Raw genomic sequence first — 26,548 nt, forward strand, 5'->3', positions numbered from 1 at the left:
TCATAGAGAAGTAAGAATTTCCACTTCTACATTAAATTTTGCAGATGGTGTGAGCAAGAAACTTATAAGTTCTTCAGTCATTAGCAATATTTGTTCATAATGGATTAGGGTTATCTAACATCCTGGATGTTAGCTTCAGATTCTAAGAAAAACGAAGAAATCCCAAAACAACCCCAAACCACACAGCCCTTCAATAAGCATAATAATTTTTTGAAGACATCACACTTGCAGTGAGATAGTTGTACACCTATAGTAAATCCACAGTCTCATGACTAAATTAAAAAGAAATAATAATTTGTATACACAATAAAACCTTATCCAAATGCAAGGCAGATGAGACTCTTAAAAAAAAGAAAAACAACCTATCTGGCCAACAACTTACATATATTGTTAATAATCTTCACATGCAAGACAAGAAGTAATAAAAAAGTTACATTTTGAGGATATCTGCTCTTTTTAGTCCCTCAGTATTTAGCAGAAGCGTGTTCTATATAACCACGAGTAACATGCTCATCTGAAGCCATAACAATTATTCAAATGTTTGACTTGAAAACTTCTGACATAACTTGTACAATGAAATCTGAAGAATATGGCTCTTTTTGGATTCCACATTACAAGGTATGTGGCAGCAATAACCCCAACACACCATTGTGCTTTTCATAATTAGAATTATATATAAAGAAATATGTGCAGACAACATTTTATCATCATTTCATTTGCTGTCTAAAAAGGTATGCTGCTTTAAGCAAGATAATAACATAGCTTCCTTTAATTAAGGGGTACCATGATCCTACTGTAAACCAAAAACATACTTGGTACAGTACAGAGGCATCCACAGCATACATGCAATGGCACTGGTTTGTCAAACATGCCTACTATCCAGATAGGTTCTGTGAAATTTGGCATTTGGATATTAAAGGAATAAAACAGAAGGAATTAAACAAACTAAGCAGTTGTATTATAGTTGAGTACAATAAAGAACTCTGTAAGAACAGGGAGGAAGAAAATTATCATAATGTTACTACTTGAATGACTGTAACTAAGGCAATGCTTACCAGAATTATTTTTCTTACACACATTTTTTCTGATGATAAGAGAGCAGTGACATGAATAGAAGTTGCTCGTTTTTCCAAAAATGGGACACACCACCTTTTCTTTCATTTTTCTGTCTCATGCATTTTAAAAAGTCCAAAGCACTTATGATGAAAACGACCTAAAACCTGTCATTGATGCACAAATGTTTAAGTGATGTTACTGGTATATTACAGAAAGAAATCCCACAATATTAACAGTATGTTTTAGTCAATAAATGTACAGAGGCAGTATCAATTGTTTAATTTTAAAACATGGTGGTATATATTAATAAGGTATTACCATAAACTCTAAATGCATGTACTTGTGCCTTGCCATATACTAGAGGAAAAAAAAGTCAGAGGACACTTAAAATGAAATAGGTGACCATATTTATGTAGTCATAAATAGGCTCATTTAATTTTAACTCAACACAAATGAACTTACAAGCATGAAATAGAGCAGGATAATGAACTGGAAGAGACCCCTAACACAGAGAAGCTGCAGTACAACCAATTCCCTGCTAAAATTGCTCTGAAACCAGAGATATTTCCCTCTTCTATTTTGATCATTTCTAACCATTCTCCCAACTCCCATCATGATACATGTGTTTCTCAGAGTGCAGGAGACTGGATTCCTCCTGCTTCAGATCAGGTGTGAAATTAGTGCATAGTATATACATGGTAATTTAGCCACTGAGAATGTATGCAGGTGAATAGAGAGGCTTTCTCCTATGTCCTCAGTAATTTATAAAATGTGAAAATTAATTCTGTAGCATCCTTAACAGTTGTCTTTGAAAGTGAGTTACCTCTAGCGCAATGCATGAACAAACCCAATTTCCCAAGACAAGCAGACTCCAAAGTAGTTATAGAAAAACAGTGGTAAAAAAAAACACAACAGAATCTTTTACCTGTTTAGGTAATAGTCTTTCAGTCAGTGTTTCTTTCTAACAGAAGCCTTGCAGGAAGATGCAAGTCTCTGAATACCATTCTTTTGCTCTTTCCAAAACCAGATGCTAATGCAGATATTGCCTTGAAGCTAAAGGGCTCGTCGATACCTAATTTTCACTGTAGTTAACATAACTGCAAATGTGCTCTGAGAAGTGTGCACCTTAGGACTAATTAAAAAAAAAAAGAAAAACAAAAAAAATCCCCACAAAATATTTTCTATTTGGGGAACAAAGCTAAGATAACAGCGATTCTTTTTCCAATATACTTATGAAAATCAGGTCAGATTCTACTGAATGCAACATTTTACCATATTCACTTCAATTTTTAAAAGCACTCTTAGGCAGCCTCCTGAAAGTAACTTGGCATTTGCCTAAACTGTACAACTGTAGAATATTAATATCAAAAGACTGCCATGTTTGTCAAATTACTTTTACATGTCCATTATTACTTGGCTGGATTCCCTCATTCACTTCACTATTTCTCTTTTTGTATAACCTAATACACTTACATATAAAGTACCTCATCTATGACACATACATCTAGACCACTCATCTAGACCACTCTGACTTGCCCTGTAATCACATGAGAATAACCCCAGAATGCACTGAAGAAAAAGTCTATGAGTTATGGGTACAAACAATTTAAACATCTCCTATTCAGAGCTTTAAAAAGATTTAAATAAAAACCCTCTTCTCTGGAGAAATATTCTTCAGACATCCAAAGCACATGGTCGTTTACAGCAAGTGTGTCTCAAGACATTGCTCCCTTGTGACAAGGTTAGTTGCATCATAATTTCTGATGCACGTTAATAATAAGATCAACAAAATTACCTTAACCAAAGGACAGCAGCATGTAGAAAGCTGCTGAAGCTGAAAACTATGTCCTCCCAGCAACTTGAAAGAGAAATTAAATCACGGAAGACGAACTACAAAAAAGTACTATTTTAAGATAATCCTGCAGAAGTAAGGCTCAACCACTAGCCTTAACTTGTACCATTTTTTAGCAACTGTCATTTGTTGACCTAAATACTTGGCTTGCACTCCAGATGTTCCCATATTCTTTGCTGATGGATTTTGTTTCTTACAGGCAGCATGAATGGGTATTCCATTAAAATTCTCAAAGCACTGAATAGGTATGGGAATAAACAAATATTTTTCACCTTCTTTCTTAATGCTCATACCCTACAGCTTTATTTCAGTTTTTGTTCAGTAGTAAAGGTTTGGGAAGTGTTAAGTTAAAAACCAAATTTAAAAAGCTTTTAAGAAAAACGGGTTGGAGAAACTGTTAACAAATAGTAGTACTTAATACATCATCCCTTCTTTGGTGAATGCTGACTAGAGAACACTCATAGTAGCCTCTAACTTAAGTGCTACTGTGACTACTTTCTAGTGAACAAAACGAGTATTACCACACTGATTCCCTCTGTGCTACAGACAGACTAGAGCCAGGACAGAAGTTCATAATCAGATGTTTAAAGGTAACTAGACTACTCATTTTCCATTTAAACTACACAGGATTGACAGCAGGAATATGGCTAAAAGCAGCCGGGGACCAGCTCCTGTATTCAAAGGATTATTTTTATTTTATTATTTTATTTTTCAAGGAAACCGAGAGGAACCCCAGGACAATGCTGAGATGCTCCAATCCAATGCATTAAAATCACTCTTCACAGGTTAGATTGTCAGCCCACAGGATTGCTTGATGCAATCCAGCCTTATTTCCTTCTTTAGGCCACACACTGACATCCTTTTGAAGGAAATTTTATAATGGTACAAGAAATAAACTAATAGCATAAACAGTGCATAATTAATAAAAATACTGTAAAACTTTATTTACATAGAATATTTAGAAGTGTGTGCATTAGAAGTGCCATAAATGGAAAAGGCAGCATTTACCTAGAGTTGGTGCTCGATATTTTAGGGTTGTTACCTCCAAGTACACAAAAGTTCTAGCTCAATTACTATTGTATGGATGTCACCAGAAAGTGAGGACTTTTTAAAGGCAGTCACTGCAGAAGTTATTTCAAATCTTTTAAAATAATCAAAAAAATCAAAACACACATAGAGCTAAAGGTCTTATCTACTGTCTGAAGGCTGTTACAGCTGTCTATTTGATGTCTGAATGAAAATCCTAAGTTTAATCAAAACGGGGCATATGCAGCCAGACTGCGCAGCCTCGAGAGAAAGCTGCTAAGTGCCAACAGAATCCCAAACAGGAAGCCATTAACAGTCTTATGCTTTTCTATGTCAAACCATCTCCATTGTGGCATTATTTACTGTAGAGAACATACAGGTTCGTAAGGAAATATTTCCCACCTTTATATATACTACAATTACCTCCAAGAAAGTACTTGGGTTTAAAAAAAGCCAAACAATACCAAAGAAAAAAACCTGTCAAACAAGAAAACAGCAAATGTAACAACAACAAAGCTTCCTCCTGTCGCTTAATCGTAAATCACAGTAAGTCCCCTGCTGCTATTGCCACACCTTAATTCAGAAGACCATAGGTAAGGTGGACCCAAAATCAAACAGAAAAAATACCACAGAAATATAAAGGAACGCAGAATAATAAAATGCAATGCATGGAGGATGGAGCAAAGAGATCATGCTGAGGATTTAGTATGACACTGTCAGGAAGGTAGATTCCTGGGAGAATTGCAGCCCAGAGTTTTGGTTTGTAATGTAATGACAGCATAACCTTTCCTAATAGAAAAGAGAAATACTGAATAGTATACCTATAAAATCCTAGTGATGGTAATTCAAGGAATGCTGCTCTTAAATGGTTCCCTTCTGAGAATATCTTTGCATGTCTGAACAGTAAGAAAGTTTTGAATGTGATTTATCACTACAAACAAACACATGAATGCAACAAACCAAAGAAAGGACAGAAAAAAAAATGAGCATAAAGGAAAACATTAGCAGCTATACAGAGAACATAAAATGCTGGTTATTTTATTTTGCCTGTGTCACTGTAAAAGACCATTTTCATAAAGACAATTACAGTAAACCGATACTGCTGTCATACTGGAACCATTGGCTTACCTGAATTCCACCTGTTTACTTTAAACCTTCCCTTGTGCTGCTCTGGTTCACCTTTAAAGAAATCATTACCCTTTTCCTATTATACAGTGCTTTAGGCTAAAACAGAGGAAGTGAAAATCTCAGAGGAAGGTGAATAATTACTACTCACTCAAAACCAGGCCTGAAAATAAACATTTTGAAAGTGCCTCCACAGTTGGGTGCCTATAAGCAGGAGACAAGCACAATCAGCAGTCCCATGAAACCTCTAAGCTGGAGCACATTGAGAGCTCTGTCTTTGCTTAAAAGGGTATTTCCTTACAAAGAATTATTTTCATTTTTGCCAAGTTATGCTCACTTATAAAATAAATGACTAATATGACATTTTATTTTCTCCAGAGATATTAATGCAGATGGCTTAGGGAACCAGACTGCTGTTGAGTTATATTTAGAAAACATGAGGGAAAACAGCCCAACATGGCAAGGGGAAGGCTTCGTTTGAACCAAAAGCAGTATCACAATTGTTCTCACCTTCATGAATAAAGATTTATGTAAATTCCAGCTGTGAATTAAAAACCAATATTTTTAGAATTAAAGTATTTGTCAATGTTAATTCCTGTAACTTGGGTGCTAAAGGAAGGGAAAATTGTCTCAAATCAGTAATAATGGTATGCAATCATGAAATTGAAGTCTCATTTATAATGTAGCCACTTGTATAAAATGCTGTGTCAGAGGTGTATAAAGGTGATACAGTGAACAGCACCATTGTTCCACACCACTTAAAAGTATATATAAATAACATCTTGGGATGCAAAGCCTACTTTTACATAAGCTTACTACTATCAGATTAACACAGCTGTCTTGCTAAAAGTGTAACAAAGGTGGTCATTCAACCTTCCATAAAATAGGACTGGTAAGCTTGGTAGGATTGAGAGACCTTCCCAAAAGCTGTGTCCTTAAGAAATGGCAAGTTTTCATCATATCTTAATGATAATGATAAGCAACAATTGCCATTACATTAAAACAAACAAACAAACAAAAAAAAAAAAACAAAAAAAAAGGCAACACACATTATTACAGTTAATACCCATTCAGTTAAAGTGACTTCATCCTCTCTCCAATTCTTTCTAGTGGGTAGATATGAGGGTAAAATGAAAGGAAACAAAAAGCCACTGCCCTCTCCCACCACAGCCAGCTGCAGAAAGTCAATTGGTATTTAGTATGACAGATCTGAAGTGGATGCATTTGAAACTGGGAAACAAGAAATTACTGTAACATCAGTTTAACTCAAAACGGAATTGAAAGGCTTAACAGCAAACTTGGGTTCAAAAAGAATGACCTTTGAGTTCTTCAGACAAAACGGATTAATCAAAACCTTAGCTCTCTATCACACCATTGCTTTTTACATAGTGCATTTAAGTCTCAGGTTCTCTTACTAGCAGGAGTGCAACTATACAAGCAGAGAGAAAGGAAAGAAAAATTAAATCTAACACACACCAATAAAACTCTGCCCATAACAGCAGCTCCAACTATCTTACTTTTGTAAGTCATAGACTTAACTGTGCTCTAAGGTTACTGGAAAATAAGTGGGTTTTTTTTCCTGGATTCCTTGTGGGGTTTGTTTGTTTGCTTTTAAATACAGAAAGACAATCAAGTGAAGTAAACCTTGGCCCCTCTAATGGCAGATGTTCCTACAGTGGATAGATAGAACATTACTGTGGTTCTGGAAGCTCTTTCCTCACCAGTAAAGCTTATATGTATTTATAAAAGAAACTTTTCAGACAACAAGGGAGATAAATCGTTGGTTATACTTTGAGACAAAAATTGCACTTCACCTCCTTCAAGCCCAAGATCTTTGTCTTTATTAGAACAGGGTCATTGCAAGGGCTGGTAGCTGCTACTGCAAAACAAACAGCAACTGCAGCACTGCGCACCCCACAATTCAAAAGCAATTATTACAACATGTGTGAAGAAACTCATGATAGTGTCAAACAAAAATTAAAAGCTGAAGTCAACTTCTACATAAATTGAATCAAATCTTAATTCAAAATGGAATCAAATCTAAAATTCAAATTTAAACATTCTTTTTGTCCAGACAGTCATGGAAGAATTGACTTCCTTGGTCTCAAGACCACCCTAGCTCAATCAAAATCCCAATTGAGTTTCTCAGTAGCCAACAAAACTTGGAGATAAGTGTTTTGGTGTCCAAAATAATAAAAATTTGCAAATTTAAAACCAGACTGATACTTGCCTAGAAACGTACAGGATAGATGAGATAGAGCAGTTGTTCTACTGATAAAATGTGATATAGTTAATACAAATAATGTTGCTCCCATTGCTATTCATATACTGCCAGTTATTTCCACATACAACTGGAAAGTATGTGAAATACTCCAAAATCAAAACCTTTTTTCCTTTTCCTAGGAGGAAACTTGTTCAAGCTTCAGTGACCTCTCAAGGAATAATATTTTTTCACCTTGTAGTTCCAAGAGACTACATGGTGCGAGTTCAGTAGTCTTGAAAATGCCTAGTTTTGGTGTAAAAGTTAACTTGCATGAGTGCTTGCCTGCAATGGCAGTAACTATTTCTGGTTTTAATAGGAACTTGCTATATCAGGACAGCACAAAGGCTGTAAATGACAAGAGTTGACTAAAACTTCCCATGCTACATAAATCATATCATAGCTTCACCCCACCACCACCCCCAGAGGAAGGTTGTTTTTCCATCTTCCCACTTAGCCTCCAGTATACCTGCTCACTGTTCCATTTAGCACACTATTTAAAGCACCAGTTATATCTAGTTTTACAAATTAGTATATTGTTCTATAGTCTAAATTTAATACTTTGCAGCAAGGTAAACTTTCTAAAAATAATACCAATTCATATATGAAAAAAGCGTATGAAATCTGATGACTACAATCAAAGTACTACCTTAACAAACCCTTAACTCAGGAATTGTGAATTTTAAACGCATTACTTACTTTATTTCATATTTGCTATTCATGAGTCAGCTCTGATCTGCTAAAATAACACAAAAGATATTCTTTTTCCCCTCTCAAGATTTTTATTTCTGAGTTATAAACAAAATGCTTCTTTTGTTAGTATTTAAAAATGACATTAAGATGACACAGCAAAGTGGTGTGGGTGAGAATGTGTGGGAAGCTGATCAGAAGCACAACGAACTTCTTCAGAGAACAGCTGACGCCTCTAGGGAAATCTGGAAAAAAATATTCTGCATAGAAACAATCCTGCCTATATATCACATTTTATCTTCCCCTCCAAAGGTTCTTTCTCACTGAGGATAGTTGCTGGAAAACAGATTTTCTCTCGATGGCTGTCTAATCTGCCACTTACAACTCGGGAAATAATCCTGTTTATGACGTTACCATTAGTTACAGTGGAAAACTCCTCCACCTCCCAACTCTGTTTGGTTTTGCAGATTGAAGCCAGTATGACCGAAAGGACACTGCTCAGCTAAACACTTACAAGCTTAACTTCTAGCACATGCTTATGTCTTACAGATATGCGTCCTCAGCAAATGGAGATGTAAGGATGGAACATACGGAATTTCTTTTTCTGTCTTGGTAAGCACATAAGTTGCCATTATTGCTGCAGTCAGTGTCATGGTATAACAGCAGTGCCACCTAGATTAAGGCCATAGGGCAGACACTTACACACTACAAATTCAACTTTGCATTTTTTGTTTGTAAATATGCTTACACTCGCTGAACCGCTGATGCTCAACCATTTTACTGTATCAGCCAGAACAAACATGACTGACCTAGGGAACTGCATGACTGGGAACTGTTACACACACACACACAAGGGGAAGAGAGTGAAACAAGCACAGCAGAGTCAGGCCAAACTGACAGGAATCAATGAAAACTTAGCAGTATGAACCAGAGGAAACAGTGCAGAAACAGAGCAGGTATGATGAAGAGAGGTTTGCACCTTAGCTGATGTTCAATGCAAAGAAGTTCATGACTGCATTTCAACTTTCACACATGCATTTTTTGTGCGCAGGTTATTACCCAACATTGCTGTGGTCAAACTGCAAGTAGGAAATATGACAGGAAAAGTTATGAAAGTCACAAGGGCTGACTTTATTCCAGGAGACTGCCACTCCCTAGATTCATTCTATAATTAGTAATAAAAAAGGGCTGTTACCCAGATGCGGATTGGCCTCCCAGACATGCTGGACCCAACAATGCGGATCCAACTTAAACTACAGACTGGGACAGGAAGGAATTCTGTTATGGTTTACCATCCCACAGTAGAAGGATACACTATCATCAGAAAACAGTCAAGAGGGGGGAACCTAACAACTAGACTACTGCACAAGGAGAAAAAACCCAAAGGCCACAGTTCTCAAGAAAATGTTGTGTAACTCTTTATACAAAACAAGGGCACGCTGCAAGAGTGGCATATACCAGTTACATTAAAATCTCAGATGCACCTTTCTAAGACAAATTTAAATAAGCTGCCAGTTACATAGAGGGCATTACAAAGCAAATGAATGTTTCAAATTCAAAACCACCTATATGTTTCATAGAATTGATATTATTGGCATTTCAAGAGCAGACTGATGATTCTGTTAACATAAGATGGAAGTTGTAAGTGGCGTATTTAAGACAGAACTGTATATTTTTCCTCTTTAAAGACCCACAAGACCTGCATCAAGTAGGACTGTATTAAATCACAGAAATGTCGATTGACAAAACCCCATCCTTAAGCTACCTTCAAATACCTTTCTTAGTTAAGCTTTGACTTACCTCTTACTTAGAAAAGGAAGGCAAGGGGAAAATTCAAGCACATATTCTACTTATATAGCACATACAACAGCAGTAACAGCATGTGGTTTCTCTTATTACAAAATGACATACTATATATCCAAAGACAGTCATGGACACAGGCATTCTATTCTAGATCTTCAAAATTAATCAAGTTCCTCCAACCTACAAATATATACAGATATACATACAACACTACTTTAGCTATTTCAATTTTGGAAGATACATCAATATATCAACATTCAGAACAAATACAACTAAAAGCTACTTATTATATTCATTCTCTACAAATTTCTTGCTGTTTTTACTATGGCTGTCTTTCATTGGCTCCAAAACTTCCTCTTTTAAGTTTCAGTTCATCCATAATTCAGTTATTAAGGAGAGATGACCACAGGATTGAAGAGACCCTACTTCTAATATAGTACCTGATAGCACTGTCCCAGACTTTGCCCTGGATCCTAGAAGAAGTTACAGGAACCATCATTTAACTTTACCTTCCATTACAAGAGGTTAAACCACTGTGGTTTGTAATTTGTCTTGATTACTGTTCAGTTATTTGGAGTAAATTCTAAAAGGAACAGAAAATCTGAAGCTGGACAATTGCTTCCTGTCACTACCACCTCACTGGCTGCCAATTTCCTAGTGTGTGGCAGTCTGCATCCCAGGGTTGAAAATTTCAAAGCCAGCATGTTTCTTCTCTTCTGCCTCCCTACACACAGAGATGTGCCTGCTTAACTGTTAACCCCTCTTCTGTCTTTTCCTTTGTGTAAATAGACATTGTTCTTGTATTTGTAATCCTTCTCACAGACCTTATGCGTAGAACATTGCAAATTGCTGTCCATCACCCACCTTAGGATTCACAAGTGAGAAACCTCCTCAAAAAGGAAAGGTTGTCTTAGTGTTAGCAGTAAAAGACCCACAAAGTCTAATAACCATGGACTTTATTTGGAGAAAAGAACAGAAAACATCCTGATTACTACCAACTTCTGCAAAGTAAGTTCAGCTTTTGGCACAGAAGATAAACATGTGAAGAACTGCCCTGATACTAGCCTTACACACCTCCCCCAGGAGACAGGGATCTTCAAAAATAATAGATGGAAAGCTGCATTCAAAACCACCCTCAACAATTCCCACCCACAGGCCCAGTGAGTAATAACAAAAATAAGCACAGCCTGCAACGTGTCTTCTGCTACACTAAGAAACACTGACCCCAAGAATTACCACTTCACAGTTTATTACCAGGGTAGTCAAGGATTGTTTAAGTCTGGCAGTTAAAAGAAAAAGAGAGAAAGTAAAGCAGTCTCTGTCCAGCTAACTGGTCAACAGATCTTTATTGAACATACCAATTTAGCCCCTAAATGCTGCTTCTTGCAGAGCAGGAAGGCTGCCATCACAGACATGCCATCACAGATGGCACTCAGCATTTGTCTCCTTGCTTCTTTCTTCATGAGCAGTATAATGGAATTACCCAACAGGAGAAACAGGGAGAATCAAAGGAGTTCACCAACATGGCACAGAAGGGGCTGCTTGATGGAAAACACAAAATTGAGTTGCTTCAATTTTTTGGCTATTTCTCTTTTCTATTATGCTTCTGTGATGTATTGAGAAAAAAAAAAAAGCCAAAAAAGGCACAAAATATTGATTTGTTATACCTTTAATAAAATATTTATAAATGACTCGGCAAAATATTTCCGTGAGCCATAAAGAAGATCCTTGACTTTCCACAATACTCTTAATAGTAGTTTAAAACTTCTGCCTTTCACACGCATTGGGATCTTTTTCCATGTTTCTCTGTCAATGACTTCACACAAGTCAATCATCTTTTACAGAACATTTTTCTCCCATGTTTTGTTTTAGTGCTTTTTTCTACAGTATTATGTTTCTTCAAACACCAAATAAAAACCGATCAACCATTTATCTTTGCAAGCCAATTTGAGTAATATACTTCTCTCTCAAGCAGGACAAAACATTTAAAAACTAATGTTAAACTTGCATTAGGAAGGTGTCTTGCACACATCTGAATATGATACTACTAAAGACTTTCAAGGTTTCCGGTTATAGCTTGTGTTTATTTGTGGGTTAAACTGGTTTATATGATTTACTTACTTTCCTAAGTCTGGTAAGTTGCCTGCTGTTACTTCACAATGGTTATACTTCATTCTCTCTTCTCTGCAAGCTCAGATTTTACCATAGTGCTTCTTATAAGTATTTGATCATGACTTCACCTAGGATCCTATTCTGTTGGTAGAAATGATGTTGTGTTATTCTTACCAAATGGAAGTGATCCTAAATAAACTTAAAACATGGTCTCCAAAGCTATAACAACTAGATTGAAGTATCTTCCATGGTTACTTTGGACACACTCTATCACTTACTGGCCGTTCCTATATTCTAAAGTTTTGAAACTAAATATATCAAAATGGAGGATTTCAAATATAAATAGTCATTGTTTATACAATATATCAAGCTCTTTGGAACACTATGCACGCATGATTTTGCAAAGGAGGTATCAAATTCCAGTATCTATCAAAAATCTGTCTGGATGCTGAGTAACTCTATATTCAATTCCACTCAGATTTTAACATTATGTTCTAACTTCCTGTTATGAAATACAAGTTTCAAAAACATATTTAAAGAATATATTCTCAATTTACCATTGAAGAATATGTAAGCAACTCAAAAAACTGGAAGTAGATGTCCCTAACATAATACAGATATATTTCACTAAAACCTGAAGATCAGTAGCAACTCAGAGGGCAGTCTCAATGAACATTCGCCTGAAACATAAGTAGATGAGAAATAAAAAGATGCCAGGAACAAGACTGCCTTCAACACACCACTTATTTACTGTAATTAACAGCAACAGTAGCAAAGTCCTTCTGTCCTCAATAGATCCAGTCCCAGTGTCACTCATAAAAGAAAATTGCCAATGCTGCAAACACAGCCTCACCTTACAGACTGCCCCTCTCTTTAAAATGATCTTAAGAAGAAAAAATTACCTCTCGCACAAATATTAGTCTCAACACACCCAACGCTGGCCATGGAACATACCTCAGACAACTGCTTACTCTGACGTAAGCATTAAAAACAACAAGACAGCAAAACCTCCATGTCAGCATGTCTGCAAGAGGAATAATGACTGACCCCAGAAACTCCAGCCACAAATACAAATCAACATAAACCCCACACATTTCAAGGCAGGATGCTTCTTTCTCCCAGAAAAAGATATACAACATAAATATTATCTCCAAGAAAACCAAAGTCACCCTTACAATTCTGCTCTCAGTGATTTTGACCCATGGGACACTCATTCCAACTACAGCCACTCAGGTTTAAAAACACTTCATTATTTCATAAAAATAAGGAAGCATGAAGTGATGCTTTCAAATAACCACAGCACATGCATTTCACAATTTTTCTCACAAAAGTATTCTTGCAGATGACTGGTAAAATCAGTAGGTATTCAAACATGCAACCACCATGTTCATGATAACTGCCCAATAACCATGAGAACCACTTGACTGTAACAGAGATATATGCTGGAAAGCGAAGTGGTAGAGATCTCAAAAACACACTGAAAGCAAGGCTGAAATTGTAAGGTATAGTGTACAGGTTAACATACACAAATTGCTAAATTTATGTGGTCTGCCTTAATGTACCCACCACAGTATCTGGTAAAGGTACTAGATCAAAACAACATTCATCCCTCAATAGTTTTAAAGAATAAAGTGAAAATCAGTTAAGCTCTAACCTGAAACAAAAGAAAAGAATCACTGTTAGTAACAACATTACTGTCTCCCATTTCAGACCGCAGTATAGGCTATTACCAAAAAAAAAAAATACTCTGAGGCCATTTGTTTCAATCTAATATAATCTAATCTAATTCCTCTCAGGTCCCCTTATTCAAGATTCTGCTTTTCTACCTTCTCAAATCAAACTTTCCCTCCTTGACAACCTGCTTTTTAACAAGGCCTAAGGAAATAACCAGCAAATAAATAAATGTGATCTTGCTATATGTCTACACAGAGAAGAATGTCTGCTGTTTTTTTTAATGGCTGTTGTTACTTAAGCTCAACTGTATTTGCCCTTATTTTAAAAGTAATAAAAAAGGTAAGGAAATGTTAAGAAAATATTTTTTGAGGCAGAAAAATGAGGGGGGGGGGAGTCAAAATTTAAGGTAAAAATTGAAGCCAGACAAAACCAATTCAATTTGGCTGTTCTGCTGGTACGTTACACCACCATTTTCCTGGTCTGCCCATCAGATATCTATAGAATTATTTTTTCAGTTTGTGGAAAACAGTCTGATTTCAAGCTTGAGTAAGCAGTCTGTCATTTAGCATCAGAGCTATGAAGGAGCATTAAATTGTGTATTAACAGTGCATTAATATTAATCAATAAAAATCTATTCAATATTCAGTTCCCCATTAGCTATTGGTTCACCCCTTTATTTCGAAATTAAGGCTACCAGACACAGTTCCTTTCCATTTAAGACATCATTCAAAAACACCACAACAAACGTAATGAAGTCATGTATTTATGATGCAGAACTCCTGCTGTGCATTTCTCACCCCTTTTCTCTCAAAACAGGACGAGACCTACCACCTTGCCAATGAAACCACAGCAGTTCCTTAAGAGTTACCTAAATCATCAATTTCAGCCCACAGGTATTTGCACTACTGAAAGTTTTGATTCATATTGAACCCAAACCTTGGTGTGATTTCAACACATTATTTCTCATATTACATCCTGCAGTCCTGAATACTAAATTTCAAAATGGCATTGATAGACACAGGCTTCACACCAGCCCAAAACAAGGACAAGTTTCTTTTGACAGCAAATCTCTCCCCAAGCACAGAATTCTGAGAATCATTTTTCAAAAGCCAAACAGCAATTTTACGGCATTACAAACAGCCACAAATACACAGGGATTCACTTCTAAGATGGTGATGTAAGAAGGGTGGTTGTATGCTGTTCACCAAGAAGGCACAGCAAAGTATGGACAGAAAAGGAAAAACAAACCAACCAACCAACCTGAAGAGCTGTGGTATCTTACTACACAGAACCTGAGGAAAAGGGGCAATATTAATCTCCACAGCTAAACAGTATTTTAGCTCCTACCACCTACAAAGATAAAAAGGTTGTGTATATTGAGGTCAATACATTATTTACCTATAATGACATCCAGTTTAAAAAAAAAAATGCATTTTCTAATATAATTTCCAAACAAATACTGAAAGAAGTAAATACAAACTATTTAAAATTACAAAAGAATAGTAGTTTTGCCTACCAGCAGTACTACGTGCTCCATTTGAAAATATTCCTTGGTATGAATTACTTAGTGAGAAAACACATATGCACATTTTTGTTTTCAAACAGTTTAACCTGAGATAATCTAACTTGCCTAAAATATGAGACACTTCCTCACTAAAACAACTGCTTCCCCATAAAACTGATTAAACCGAAACCTTTCTGTATCTTTACTAAAGAATTGCTGCCTTCATGCATTTACAAAACTTATCTAGTCAGCATATTATTGTGTCATATGTGTCCATGTCCACAGTGTCAAATGCTATGAATCAAAATTTCATAGATCACTGCATTGTCAAAGAGTCAAAATTTAATTCTACACTTAAGACTTTGCATTACTATCTACCTTACCCAAGTTGATTTTATGGTTCAGAATAAAAAGGTTCTTTTTTATTCATTTTACTGAAAGCAAAAAAGGATGCCAGAATGATATTGAAGTAAACTGATGTCTTCCATTTATCAACAGGCAAAGTTTGGCCCTAGTAGGAACCATATGAGCCTCCTAATGCTGCCTCACTGGTGCATTTGGTTATGGTACAGACACAAGACTAAGAATAAAAAGGTACACTATTCCTATGACTGAACTCATCAGCTTTTAAATATCCTTATATCAAAGCTGTCAGCAAGTTCTTATGACTTTCTGGCCAATAAAAACTACCAAGCGCATCCATTCACTTCAAAAGAGCACCTGCACAGCAACAATTTTGGAGACTACTACCCTGTCCCTATTCACACTTAGAGTCTGAGACATTATAGGAGGCATCTTGTATGGCATTTGAAGTCATTTAAGTACCTACAAATCTTCTGTGAAAACCAGGCAGAAATAGCCTCAGTGGAAAAATCAGCATCAGATTTACACATTTTAAGACTTCAAAACAAGTCTCAGGTGGGACTTGAGCTCACAAAAGCATTCTGCAAAGTCTACGCACAGAGGTGGGTACATTTAAGTGCATTTTTGAATGCAGCCAGTTAAATTGAATTATTATGGATTTCTCTATAATTGGTCACTTGTCTCACATAATAGCAGATTAATGAAAACTATATTCATTTCTAGGCATTTACAGTAACAAGAATGATTATAATTAAGAGTCTCCTGGCATTTCCATTGCAAATCTATTTTGGGGGGACTTATACATCAACTATAATAATATATTTTGGACTGAAATTTGATAAAAAAGCTCTCAGCTACGCTTAACTCAGTAAACGATCCTACCCCTTTGAAAGGCTTCCTTCAGAATTGAAAAAAGAGAGTAACTTTGCAAGTTATTTTTCTATCTACTGAAGTTGTTAGCATTTTACTCTGAGTACCCTCAGGTGGTATATACTACCTTAGTGATTGTTCTTAAAAACATCTCAGATCTCAAGACATCAGTGAAAAAGAGCAACAGGACTGTATAATGGATTGAACAGTCACATACATTTTAAGAACATTTTGGACTGATTAAAAGGTTTCTTTGGTCATTTCTTGACTTATCTGATTAGTGAAACAATGATGCAATTAGTTGCAAAACGCTCCTTTTCATTTGTAAGTAACACGCATATTTGTTTAATCCTATTTCCTTCTTCCCTGCATATTATGTGACTAGAATACATCACCTTGTAATAAGGAATAATCAGAGAGTTACGCTCCTAAATTATTTACTTTAGAAACTCAGTCTACTGGGCCTTCAAACTAATTTTTATACTTCAATTTTATGACTCCTTCAGTGCACATCTTGTCAGACATGGATTCACACTGTTACTGTGACACCCGTGAGGGAGCCAACAGAGCCTACTGGGTCAGCATTCCTTGAGAGAGAAAAAATTTCCACAACATTCTACAACTCCTTTGGAGCTTCAGGGTCTATTCACTCAAAACTACACTTTATAACAGGATCAAATACGGATTACACAATGGACCATAATGACATCTGGACTACTGGGTAATAACTTCTGCAAGTAACACTTATTTACCCTTATGGACCATAAGGAATTAACACTATTTCACTACTTTCATAAAATGGATGCAATAAGTATGCATTTTTTTTATAAAATACTTCTTCAAAGGCCTACACAGAGAACAAAGAAGTCTGAACACAAATTTTACTCAGCGAATTTTACTCTTCAGAGCAGAAAGAATCTCTGTGCCAAGTATTAAAAACACAATTTAAACTTCCATAAAAAAAGAAATTAATTTACAACAGCAATTAGGACCAGATTTTCTAAAGGGTTCTGCATCCATGGCAGTGATTAGTTTTCCAAAATGTTTCAGTATCTTACTCAGATACTTAACTTTAATAGGCAGCTCTCACCAACAAAAAAAATGCCTTCTGATCCTTGAAAGCAATAGGAACTTGTGGCTACTTTACAGCCATATGCAATGAAAGAAACTAAATGAGAACCACTTCCAAAAAGATAAATCACAAAAATCCCAGTTCTCAGATACCCAGGTATATGAAAAGTCACTAACTTTTCTGGAAGACTTTTTTCTCATGTCAAACGGGTTTAGCATCACCTTTACCCAACTCTACACTTTCTGCACATTTTTTCTCCAAGGGTCATATTTAGAAAAACAACCAACCAAAAACCAAAGCAAAACCACCACAACAACAAAACACTACAAAACAAACAAAAAAACCCCACACCACCACCAAAAACCACCCATCAAAAACAAAACACAAACAAACCAACACACAACAGCAATTTGCACGTTAGAGCCCTTCACCCTATGTCAATCCAAAACAACTTTGCAAGAGAATTATCTGGGGTTACTTTTCTGTGGGAAAAGTTACACACACAACTTTCTGCCCTTTTGACTATTTAGTTTCCTAGTTCTTAAGATGTGTGCTTCTATTCAGGATGGAGCTGTTCCAGGTGAGCAGGCAGAGCAGACAGGTTGTTCCTGCCTAAGCCCATTCAGACTGTTTTTTTTTAAATCTCAAGAAAAAATAGATAAAACTGCTATGCTTAAATCATATCCCACAGTAGCAAGTCATGGCTACTCCTCCTACAGAGAGGAAAATAAAGGATATGTTGGCAGCCTTTCACAGGTTATTTCAGAACATGGAAGACCTCTGCTCCTGGTCCTCTGCAAGCTGAATACTTCCACTCACAACCACCAGTGGCTAGTAAGCTATCTAGAAAAAAGGTGCACCACATCCAGGGTGCTATGCAGCAGAGAATTCAAAACCTGACCACAGGAAAGAGACATTCAAGAGCAGCAAGCAGGACACTCAACTGTGAAGGAGAATTGTGGGGTTTATCCCATTTTCACAGAGTTGCTTAGTTAACAGAAATTCCTCTTTATTACAGAAGGAAAGCAAGAGAAAATGATCCGGAGACCAGGCACTGGAAAAAAAGACTTTCCACCTCAAGCACATGAATTTTCTAATATTAATTCATTCAGGTAATTTATCATATTTACCTCTGTCCAAAGCCAAACTCGCTGTAATTTTTATCTTTTACTTGTTTGAAATTTATGGGGCTGAATTTGCCTTTCAGCACAATCACAGTGAACCAGTAGTTTGTCTGTAAGAAAATCAGTGGACATACTCTGAACTGCTAATGTATCTACTACAACAGCACATACTTGAAATGCAAAATGTATCTTGCTGAAGGGTTTCTTTTTTTTCTTCACATAGTTAAATCCTTATTACCTCAAAACTAACAAATTAATCCCTCCTGTCAGTATTTACAGAATAAAAATTAATAGGATTTAACCTCGATAGAAATATGCAAAAAGCAGCTCAAAATAAACAGAAATCATCCCCTTGTTCTTTAAGCCTGGGGACATGGGAAAAGCTCATATTCTAAATGCTTTATCTAGCCTGCAATAACCTATGTTAAATATGACCTACAAAATCTATATTCAGTTGCATACATTTCAACTTCCTGAATGTTAAATGTCTTTTCATATTTAGAACAGAAATTTTAGTTTTGATTGGGAGGTAATTACACGCTCACTTGTAAAGCCCATACAGAAATGACATATGCAGTAGATGTGATTCCAAGGCTGGGAGAATCTTTGCATTGATTAGCTAGTTTGAAAATACTTGGCCAGACAATTTGCATGCAAAGATCTTCCTAGGCAAAACCTATAGACAGAGAGCACTGCTACTTCACAACCTGGCCTTCATGCAGTTAAGACTAACTGAATATGCCCACTATGCCACTATTCCTGTAAGGCTTGTGTTATTTCAGCCATGATATGTCCATTGTACACAGCACTGCTGTCAAGAAACGTGTGCTGGGTGCGAATCTCTGTAGAAGCATAGTAAGAGGAGTAACTAACAACAAAGCATCAAGGCTGCTCCTGTCCTGTTTATTTTTTTGACAACCCACAGTGTGCCTACAACTTTAATATTATGCACATTCATTTATTGTTCAATTACAGATTGAACCCACCCACAGTAGACAATTTTTTGGTATTAATAACTAGTCATTTGACTGTTTCTGAAGCCAACTCTAAAGACAACCAACATGCTTTCCTCCGTTACATAAAAGAGACCTTTCAAAAGTTACCCCATGGATGAACACACTCCTTTGAAATGAAGGGACTAAATCTTGCTTACCTAATTCATGCAAGCACTTGCAGAGACCTACAGCATTAACCACTAAAAGCCTACAAGAAATCTGGATAACTTCTAGAAAAATGAAAGAACTATTACTATGTAAGTCTGTGCTTCAACTTTGTGGAACACTAAAGACTGTACTATAAACCTTGCAGAGAACTGCACCGGACATGAGGACAAAAAAAGGAGGAAGGAATAATAAGGATTTAGTCATGTTGCACTGATAGACTTTAGAGTCACTAAGAAGCACAAATAAGACCATTGGCACAGCTTAAACTTGTAACAAGTTTGTAGAGCACAAGATAAAAGTCTTTCATTCTACTTCATGGCTCATCTACAATGATTTTATGTGATTTTTCAATAGAGAAGCTATGAAATAAACCAGGCTATTGTAGGAGCTAACAGAGTACACTTCATGCTCATTCCCATGCTTTAGCATGGAACATATTAAACATATCTTTTGTTCAACGGCAGGAGCCAAATTATTTAAATATTTATAGGTCAAGGCTTTCTAAAAACAAGGCAGCACTAATGATTAATTCAGTTACACAAACCACCTCCAAGGCAATCTCTAAAATCACTAACAACCATCCCCTGGTCTACTGAAGCAAGCGATCACTGAAGCACCAGGACCACCAAAGTAACAAGATTTTCTACTGATTTCAGTTTTGCAACACTGTAGCACACTGAAAGGGCAATCCAATTAACAAACCATTTATATTGACCTTAAAAAGAAAAAAGAATTACATCAGGCTTCTAAATATATAGAATATAGATACACATATTTATAAATATGCATTATCTCTTCTGAACTAGCTTATAAAAGCAGCTGCTAACTTGCTACATTCCTTCATGTATGTTCTAGATAAATAATTTCACTTTGGTCCCCAAGAATAAACGTGTTACTTGAACATGGGAGTTCCTATTTATTTTTTACATACCTTAGAGCTAAGAAAAGAAAATGCCTCAATTAGAGACATGTAGTAACGAGAATTGGAAATCCATAATAATGTAATATACTCCAGTTCAAAAGAAAAGGTCTTGTGATTTTATCCCAGTCAATAACTGAAGGAACAGGTGATACAAGGATTGCAGTAGAAGAAGTTCTCACTTCTGAGATACGCATCACCTGCTCTGCATTCACAGGAGTATCTGTAGACACTTCAGGATGAGTCAGAAGTGTATAAGCATGATAATTTGGCAAGAGCCAAATCCAAACTGTCTGCTGAGGAATGCAGTTTTGTGTGAAGAAACATATGCATCCATGAAAACAGGGGAAATAATAAACTCAACAGTGTCTAGCAGCAGGAAGTATTTAGGATTATCGAAGCGATAACTTTCTGGTATTTCTAATATTTCATTTTCAGTGCATTTTTAGTCCTGTCCTCTACATGTTCTATGAATTGTGTACAGCTAAATGTACAACTCTAATAGATTGAGAGAAGAAAATCTTGTTGACAGGAACCATTTTCTACACCTCTTTCCGTACCAGTGTCTGTAGGATGCTTTTTCCTGTTTTATGCTTCCCCCCTGCCCGTAACTTTTTGGAAGAGTTTTCTGCTTTGGAACAGCTCCACCCTATTTCCTTACCACTTAAACCCCGCTCCACAAGCCCTTCCCCTTTACACACATAAGGATAATTGCTGCAACTTGAGAGGCAGCCACACAAGATTACGTTGTTCTCATAATCTAAACATGTCTCTTGAGCTTTGTTAATGCCCCATACTGAAAACAGCTTAAGAAAACGTCAGAGATTTCAAGAAAACCAGTAGTGAGTCTCATCAAAAGCATCTGAAACTCAGAGAGGTCTAGCAGCAAATTATAGCTGTGCCTGTACTTTTCTGGACTGAAAATATTCTGACCTGTGAGTATCATATACTATTTTATGCAGCTTTGGCATATCTCAAATACAGAAATGAAATATAGTATTAAAATCTGGGGGTTTTTTTAGAGCTTTGAGGTTACTACACTCTGTTGTGTAAAACTTGGCATACACTAACAAGTAAACCTTTCCCTGATAGATGATAACAGCTCCTCTGTTTCTCCAACTCCCACTTGATGGAAGGATTATGCACTCAATCAACCCTAATGGCTCCCACTAAGACAAACCAATCTATTGTATCTGTTTAACTCCATGTACACATACTGAGTCCATGTGTCAAAATCTGTAAAACGATAAGCAAGCAAATACTTTAAATTAAACACACAGTTCAAATTCCTCTCTGCAGACCCTCAACGACCCATAATATGAATAGTTACATATATTTAAATATACAACCCTTTTACCTCAAAAAGTGTGTATTTCCTGGGTAAAAAAAAATACATCCACAGAACATTTTTCTCTCTTTTCAAGACATCCTGTGCTATAATCCCAGAATAGCACAGACCAAGAAAGGGAAAAAGAGAAAATAGAAAAAAAAATAAAATAAAAAAAGCAAAGAAGAAGTGTTGACCTATTTAGTAGGGAATAAGCCAAGATGCTGAAAGTCACCACATGACCAACATTATCCATAGAAATCCTCATGTCTTATCTAGATAATCAAATGCACAACATGTTAAGCAGAATCTTCAGTGGTGTCTAGGGAAGAAAATGTACTTGTGTTTTTCTCAATGAACCTGTACCAATTTTTTAAAAGAGAGGGAGGGAACTGCTGGGAGGAAAGGAGAGAAAACAAGAATGGAGAACAGTCTAAGCTACTGTGCTGTCAAGGGTTCTACTTCAATAATTAAATAAGGAGATGACAATGTGGAAACATGACAGCCCAGGTAGCAGTAGTTATTAAGAGGGAGGGGAAGAAAAAAAAGGAAAAAAAGGAAAAAAGAAACTATGAAGCCCTCTGAAAGTATCATTTTTTCAATAAATTATTTCCTTACCACTAAGTATTAAGGAAAAAGATGCTAAGAATAAAATTCAAGTACAGTAAGAAACACCTGAAAATTATCTTAAGAACATTGCATTAGACTCGCTGCAATACAGCTAATCTTATGTAAGACCAAACTCATTAGCCCAGGAAAACCATTTCAGTAGCTTTCACGACCCTCCATGTTTTGTTTTCCATTGTTATCTGAACAAGGGAAACCTTAAGAAAATCCACAGTATCACTAGCATAAAGCATACAATCAACACTACTGCAGGGCCTGGTCCAGACAGGTAAGCGAAATCAGCCACAGCCATTATTGTACTGCATAAAATTATTACCATATGGATATTTTTATTTTGCAAAATACAAAGAAATAAGTCCAGTCATGACACTTGTAAGCAGCTACATGTGACTGAAGCTCTCACTTTTCTTAGGGGCATTCAGTGCACTCCCCAGAGCTGAAAACAATTATATTCACAAGTACCAGTACTTAGAAATCATTCTTGAAAACTCAGGTATATAATAGTTCAAGTTTCTGACTACAAAAGGTTAAACATCTTGCAGCTTCAACTTATTTGGAAGGCAGTTGTAAAGCCTCTTACACTATGAGTTTCTCATTACATGAAGTAACTATCACCTCTTTAAGAATACAAAGTCAACAATAATATTATTGAGCATCCTAAACACATATTCATTTTCTATAACAGTAAATCTAAATTCTCCTGTTCAGCAAAGTAAAATGTTTATGATTTACTTCATGACACTCTAGACAAGCCTTCTGTCTGCAGAGCAGCAAAAAATGTATATGGCAGCTGGAATATGCCAAGGCTGGAAGAGAAATGCAAGGATGATAATATTAAAGTTTGTTAACGCTGGAGTTAACAAAAACAACTGGAAGCCAAATAACTATGATTATTTAGCCTTCTTCTCAAGGCAAGATGTGATCTCACTAATGTTAATACATTATCCCAGGCAACAATTTGCCTTCATCTCAAGTCAGTGGTATTTGCCATGACTACAGGCAGAGCAACAGCAAGCCCATGGCTCAGAAAAGTAGGTCCATAAACTCAAAACATTCTTTCTGTGTCTCCTACCATCTCAGAAAGCTTTGCATCACCTAGTATTCCATGGCATTCCTCCTGGTTTCTACCCCAAATTCTGATGACTTTGCAAGGCAAAGTCAAGACCTTGCAAGTACAACAAAATACCTGATATACACATCTCATTTCTTTCAGGCCTTTCAGCGTATGTTAGTACTTGTTAGGCTATACAGACCATTGTAAAATTAACTGTTACATGTTACATTTTGCAGACAAGCAGATGGAGGAAAACTTGCTTTGGAACCTCTTCTGAAACTAGAAGTTGGGAAAAAAAAAAACAACAAAAAAAAAACACCCCAAAACACAAAAAAACTATGTAAAATGAATGTCTGGTTTTCAGAAACAAGTAGTTTAAGAGTAAAATAAGCCAAGAGCTGAAACACTTTAGGCAAATGTTTGGGACAAAATTGCCTATACATTTTCTCCTCACTCCCCCTGGAGTTCTGCAGATAGCCTGAAAAGACCTTTCACACAAAGGTTGCATTCCATTGCAGAAACACAATAAACTGACTACAGAACACTAAATATAATACACTGTTGTGTTTTTTTTAGTAAGCTTGCAAGTGCCAGATCACAGTATTTTGATGCACTCTCACCTTTAATTGGAGACCAACATTCTAGAAATCATTAAAAGAAGAAAAGACTCACAAGTATCTTCACAATCTTTTCACAAGATTCACAAGAAAAGAAAACATTGGCACCACCTTCCAGTTTCAAAGAGATGTGAGGATATAACACTGACCTAGTAGATGGCAGTTCCATCAATTCAGCAAGAAAACCGTCACCATTCCCACGCTGCTCATGGCTGTCTAAGATATAACCCAATGCATCCTTATCTCTGCTACCCATAGCTCTTTTAATGAAAAGCAAGTGGTTTAAAATACAATGCTATCTTTTTTCTTTGCACTTAAAGCTCCTGAAGGTAGATAACTAAATTACAAGATTGGCAAAACAGTCTGGAAGCTCACTGTAGCCACTTGGAAATATTTTACAAGTAATTCTGCTCAAGGTAAAACTATCCATTATTTTCATGGTATCTTGAAGATACCATGCTTTCTCACCAGGACCTCCCAGTTTCACAATACAACCACTAGTAGTGTCACCCTCAAATCAGGCCAAAGGCTATACTTCCCATTACGAGAAAACTCCTTTATTTCATACAGTGCACCCAGTTTGAGACCAGATGTTTTGCCAGCTCATTCAGTGCAACATGTCTGAGAACCCAAAGATGCCACTGAGGAATTAAACAAAATATTTTAGTAGTAAAGTAACATTAATACAACCAATAACTTTCAAGATACTACATTGAAATGCTTCATTGCAGCTTCAGCACTATCCTTATAACCCTATTTGTATTTAAAAGATGCTTCCTTACAACGTGTTCAAGAATAATAGTTTGCTTCAAGAAACAAGCTTCTATCACCAGTAACAAATATTTCACAAAACCACATTTATTTTGTATCACTTGCTGCTGCCATGTTTCAGTGTCTTTATTTTGTCCTTCTTGTTTAAAGCCTTAGAGCACCAGGCCAAATCCTGTGTCCTTAACCAAGAGGAAAACTTCAAAACTTGATCCCAAACATCTCAAAGTAAATAATTAAAAAAAAAAATTAAAAAAAAAAAAAAGAGGAAATGTTAGAAAGTTTAGTGTAAGCCAGGAACAGCTTCTCCTACAGCACAGATGTGAGACTTCTCCAATTCTTTCCACACTTCATTAGTCTCCCAGGTAACGAGATTGAAACATAGAAAGCACTGAGTTATTACACTATGAACAAGTTCAGCATTTGAGCACAGCCAGTGCAAACCAGTTAAGAGAAACAAACATATTGAACCATTAAAACTTCTTAAATCATTAACTCGGTCACAACCATCCAAAATACTATTTTAAGTTACAAAAAAAACCAACTTTTTAAATTTTTTTTTAATCGTAAGTGCACTGCTAAGACAAAACTGCAAATTCTTTTTTCATATCACAGCAGAAACCGAAACCAGCAACGGCGCAGACCCGGGCCGCCCGCCGACACCTCGTCTCCGTGTCCCCGCGGACGCGCTCCCGGCTAGCAGCGGGGTGCTGTGCGGCCGCGCGGCCGGCAGGGGGCGCCGTTGCTCGCGGCAGAGCGGGCCGAGCCTCGGGAGCGCCGCCGCAGGACCCGGTCCCGCGGTTCCCGTCGCCCCGGCCCCAGCTCCGGCGAGGCCGACCCTGGACCCTTCTCCGGGCCGCTGCCGACCCCGCGGGAGGCGGCGTGCTCCACCCCGGGGCACGAGGCCGCGCCGGGACCCCGCAAGCCCGCGGGCACCGCTCTGCCTTGGCAGGGGCGGGGGAAGCGACAGCCGCCCCCTTACGAGAGCCACCAGCCCCAGCCCTGAAAACTCACCATATTGACTTCCGAGACCATGTCTATGCTGGCGATGTCTATGTTCATGCCCACAGCCACCGGGGGACCTGCAAACCAACGAGACGGTCCGCAATGTGATCTCCCGAGAACTTAACTCGTTCTTACCGGAGTTCACAGCGTACAGACGAAACGGCGTTTGAACGAGCCCACGAAGTCAGCGGGAAGGGAGAAGGCTCCCACACCGCGCACCCCCCCGCCCGCCCCGCAGCAGGCGCCCACCGGGCAGCGGCACCGGGATCGCGGCCCCCTCCAGCGGGGCCGGGCTTTATGTAACGCGCACACGTGCTGCCCGCGGCCGCCCGGGCCCACGGCGTTGAGACCCCCCCCCCCCCCATCAAACCCCGCAGCGTGGGGACACCCCCAACCCCCGCCCGAACCCCGCCGTGGAACGCGGCCCCGGCCTCCGCGGCTGCCACCCGGGTCCTCATCGCCCCCAGCCTCGGCGCACGGGGTAGCCCGGGGGACGGCGGCCAGCGAGCTCCCGGGGAGGGGGTGGGTGGCGGGGGT

At 37.5% G+C, this 26,548-nt stretch overlaps 1 protein-coding gene across 3 annotated transcripts in view; it reads right to left on the reverse strand.

The window, feature by feature from the left end:
- The window catches only part of GABRB2 (gamma-aminobutyric acid type A receptor subunit beta2), a 156,722-nt gene that overhangs the window by 127,535 nt on the left and 2,639 nt on the right, over window positions 1–26,548 (reverse strand). For all 3 annotated transcript variants that reach the window (XM_057409860.1, XM_057409859.1, XM_057409861.1), the window contains one exon: window positions 26,021–26,088. In XM_057409860.1, the coding sequence (XP_057265843.1) occupies window positions 26,021–26,088 (68 nt within the window). The remainder of the gene's footprint in view (window positions 1–26,020; window positions 26,089–26,548) is intronic.

Source organism: Pezoporus wallicus, unplaced genomic scaffold, assembly GCF_028554395.1.
Source record: "Pezoporus wallicus isolate ANWC-B61680 ecotype Strahan unplaced genomic scaffold, APGP_CSIRO_Pwel_v1 contig_4309, whole genome shotgun sequence".
Lineage (NCBI taxonomy): Eukaryota > Metazoa > Chordata > Aves > Psittaciformes > Psittacidae > Pezoporus > Pezoporus wallicus.